This window comes from Parasteatoda tepidariorum, chromosome 6, assembly GCF_043381705.1.
Source record: "Parasteatoda tepidariorum isolate YZ-2023 chromosome 6, CAS_Ptep_4.0, whole genome shotgun sequence".
In the NCBI taxonomy this organism is placed as follows: Eukaryota; Metazoa; Arthropoda; class Arachnida; order Araneae; family Theridiidae; genus Parasteatoda; species Parasteatoda tepidariorum.
In genome coordinates, this window is record NC_092209.1 from 71,893,896 (window position 1) to 71,896,881 (window position 2,986).

The following is a 2,986-nucleotide window of genomic DNA, read 5'->3' on the forward strand; positions in this document are numbered from 1 at the left end:
CCGCAAATTTGTTGTGATGCTACCCAAAAAGTTAAAAACGAATCTATTTTATACAAATATAGCCAAATGGATGGTGTTTTGAGTAGAAATGTAAACAATAACAATCCCGAGCTGCATGCCTGCTCTAATTTCGGTTAGAAAGTTTGCAGCTGCTTACTACATGTTATTCTGCGAGGCGATATTTTCAAACGGATAATTTTTTTTTCAATAAAAGAAATAAATTAGATAATTTCTGAGCTCAAATCTGCAGTATTTCATAAGATATTAATGTTATTATGTAATTCTGGTGAGTTTGAAGTGAAAAGTTGTTTCAGTTATTTAGAGATATATTGTTAAAAAAGGTGACATGGTTGTTAGATTTTGAATAACTCGTTTTTTTTGGCAGTCTAGATTTGGCCTCTTTCCATAAGTTCATTACTGTTTGTTCTTGTTGTAAACTGTGCACCATCTTACGTTAGTGTTAACACTTTTAGCATTGTAAACACAAATATTGTTCGCATTGTAAACACAAGTAATAAGTAATCAAATACATTGCTTGCAAGAATCTCAAAACACAATGATGCCAAATGGCTTTAAAATACAACGGAAACAGTAACCCGGCAATTTAGGCGGTACCGAGCTTGCAGCGTTCCCTAGTGTAGAAAACACCATCCATAAGAGATAACACTCAAAACATGGCTAGTCTTACAATTTTTATTTTTCACACATCACAATAATAAAACTTCCTAGAATATGAAGCCTGTTCACACACCTACTCATAAGCATAACATAAGCGGAGGGATACACAGGAAGTTTTCTAAATTTCTTCCGGTTTTAGGAAGCTTGTTATGGTTTACATTCAGTCATCCATCCATGCGTATTCTCCAGCCAAAAACTTCCCAATTCACTCTTAATCTTGACCGATATTGGAAGTGCGTGTATCGTATTCAATGTGAACGGGTCTCGCTGGATGTACGCCGTTTTCAAGGATGATTAGAGTAACCTACTACAACCACGTTAGTCTGGTTTCTTTCCTGACGGCAACCAATGAATATCTCTCGCTCACGTACATACTTCTCTATAGTTTGTCTATGTAAAGAACTTCCCTAGCCATTCGTCTGGAGCAGTATGATTATGGTTACGGGGTTAAACTATTTCAAGAAGAGGTATTGGATTGCTATTTAAGACATGTTTTGTATCTGGTTGGCGAGAGAAAGGGAATTAGGGGAGAAAGAAGCCCCCCTTTTTGAAATGCGCTATTTCTTATTTCCATAGCGGCCCTAGACTTCATGGCGAAGGGAGTCCTTTCTATACACAAGCTATAAATTGATGGCTACAGACACTCGAATATTCAACTATTTCCCTCCCTGACAGATAGCATCACTATACTATTTCACTTCGTCCTGCGGTTCACATTGATTCTACAAGCAAATTGTCACGAGGTGTTATAATTTAATTGTTTTTTGTGCTGGCTCAAATTCCGGTGGCAACGTTGTTCACGATGCCATGGTTACGAGCGATTCTGTAACTAGAGAGAGTAGTTGAAAATTAATAAACAAAGTTTTTTATAAAGATGCCTCAAGATTCCTAACTTGTTATTTATATAAGGACACAACATTTGGTGACCCGTCGACGTGATCCGTAGTTGACACAGGTTAGTGAAATATTTTATAGTGAGAGGAAAAGCATTGAATTTTTGTGTAATGGAGGACATAATCAGAAAACGTAAACCACTTAGAATGACTTTTACCAAAACCATAGTAAGTTTATTTGACGAATTAGAAAAACAAACGCCTGACAGAAAAAACATCAAACAGCAGTGTTTTACTTTAGATAGAGTTTTTAATAAAATGAAAGAATGTGACGAATTAATTTTGAACGATATAAAAACAGACGTTGAATTTGAAGCTGAGTATAATAAGATTGAAGAATATGATCAAAAAATGGATTTCGCAAGAGCAGAAAGTGAAATATTTTTCAGTAAACAAATTGTGTTAAATGGAGCGGCGAGTTCCGTCACTTTATCGCCAAATAAAAAACGAAGAATGCGTCTTCCGAAGATTGAATTGTCACGTTTTGGGGGAGACCTGAAAGATTATCATGGTTTTTGGAGCCAGTTCCAAAGAATACATACTGATAGCGAGTTGGCTCCAGAAGACAAGTTTCAGTATCTGCTGCAGTGCGTAACACACGGTAGCCGAGCTCGAGAAGTAATTGAAATTTTTCCGCCAACAGCGGAAAACTATAAAAAGGCTATCGACGCGCTGAAAAGCAGTGTTGGGAGAGACGAGTTACTGATAGAATATTATGTCCGTGAATTATTAACTCTTGTTGTAAAAAATGCTACAGAAAAAAGGGGAAATTTAAATATTGCAAATTTGTATGACAAATTAGAGTCACATCTCAGATCGTTAGGATTGGCGAGTGAGTAGTATGAAGCGATTTTGTTTCCATTGGTGGAGTCCTGCATTCCCGAAGATTTAATGAGAGTTTGGCTGCGAAATCCAATACAGTCGGGCGTAGCAGGTGAAATGGCAGATAATTTTGGAAACAAATTGAAAAACTTACTTTCATTTTTGAAACGCGAGGTGAAAGGCGAAGAACGTTTACAACTGGCGAGAAATGGATTTGATGGTGCTCGGACAAGGTTGAGGTCTAAGAAAGAGCAACACATCGACGAAGTAATTCCCACCGCCAGCACTCTGGTTTCTAATGACATATCCCAGAGGCATCCATTTTGTGTGTTCTGTGACAAGACTCATGAAAGTAGAGATTGCTTCATTGCACAAAGTTGGTCTTTGGATAAGAAGAAAGAAGTATTAAGCAATAAGAAAGCGTGTTATATTTGTTTCAAGGCTAACCATAGGGCTAAAGAGTGCAAAGCAAAACTCAAATGTATGATGTGTTCCAAGAGGCATCACGTAATTATGTGTTTCGAGTTACCAGTAAACAAAAGGGAGTTGACAGCTAAGGAAAGGGTACCCTTATGAAAAAATCGAGGTATAAA

General features: G+C 37.1%; 1 protein-coding gene across 1 annotated transcript; it reads left to right on the top strand.

The window, feature by feature from the left end:
* Window positions 1-1,682: 1,682 nt before the first annotated feature.
* LOC139425844 (uncharacterized) lies at window positions 1,683-2,411 on the top strand. The gene has a single exon (XM_071181843.1). The coding sequence runs from the start codon at window positions 1,683-1,685 to the stop codon at window positions 2,409-2,411; it is 729 nt and encodes a 242-aa protein (XP_071037944.1).
* Window positions 2,412-2,986: the final 575 nt, after the last annotated feature.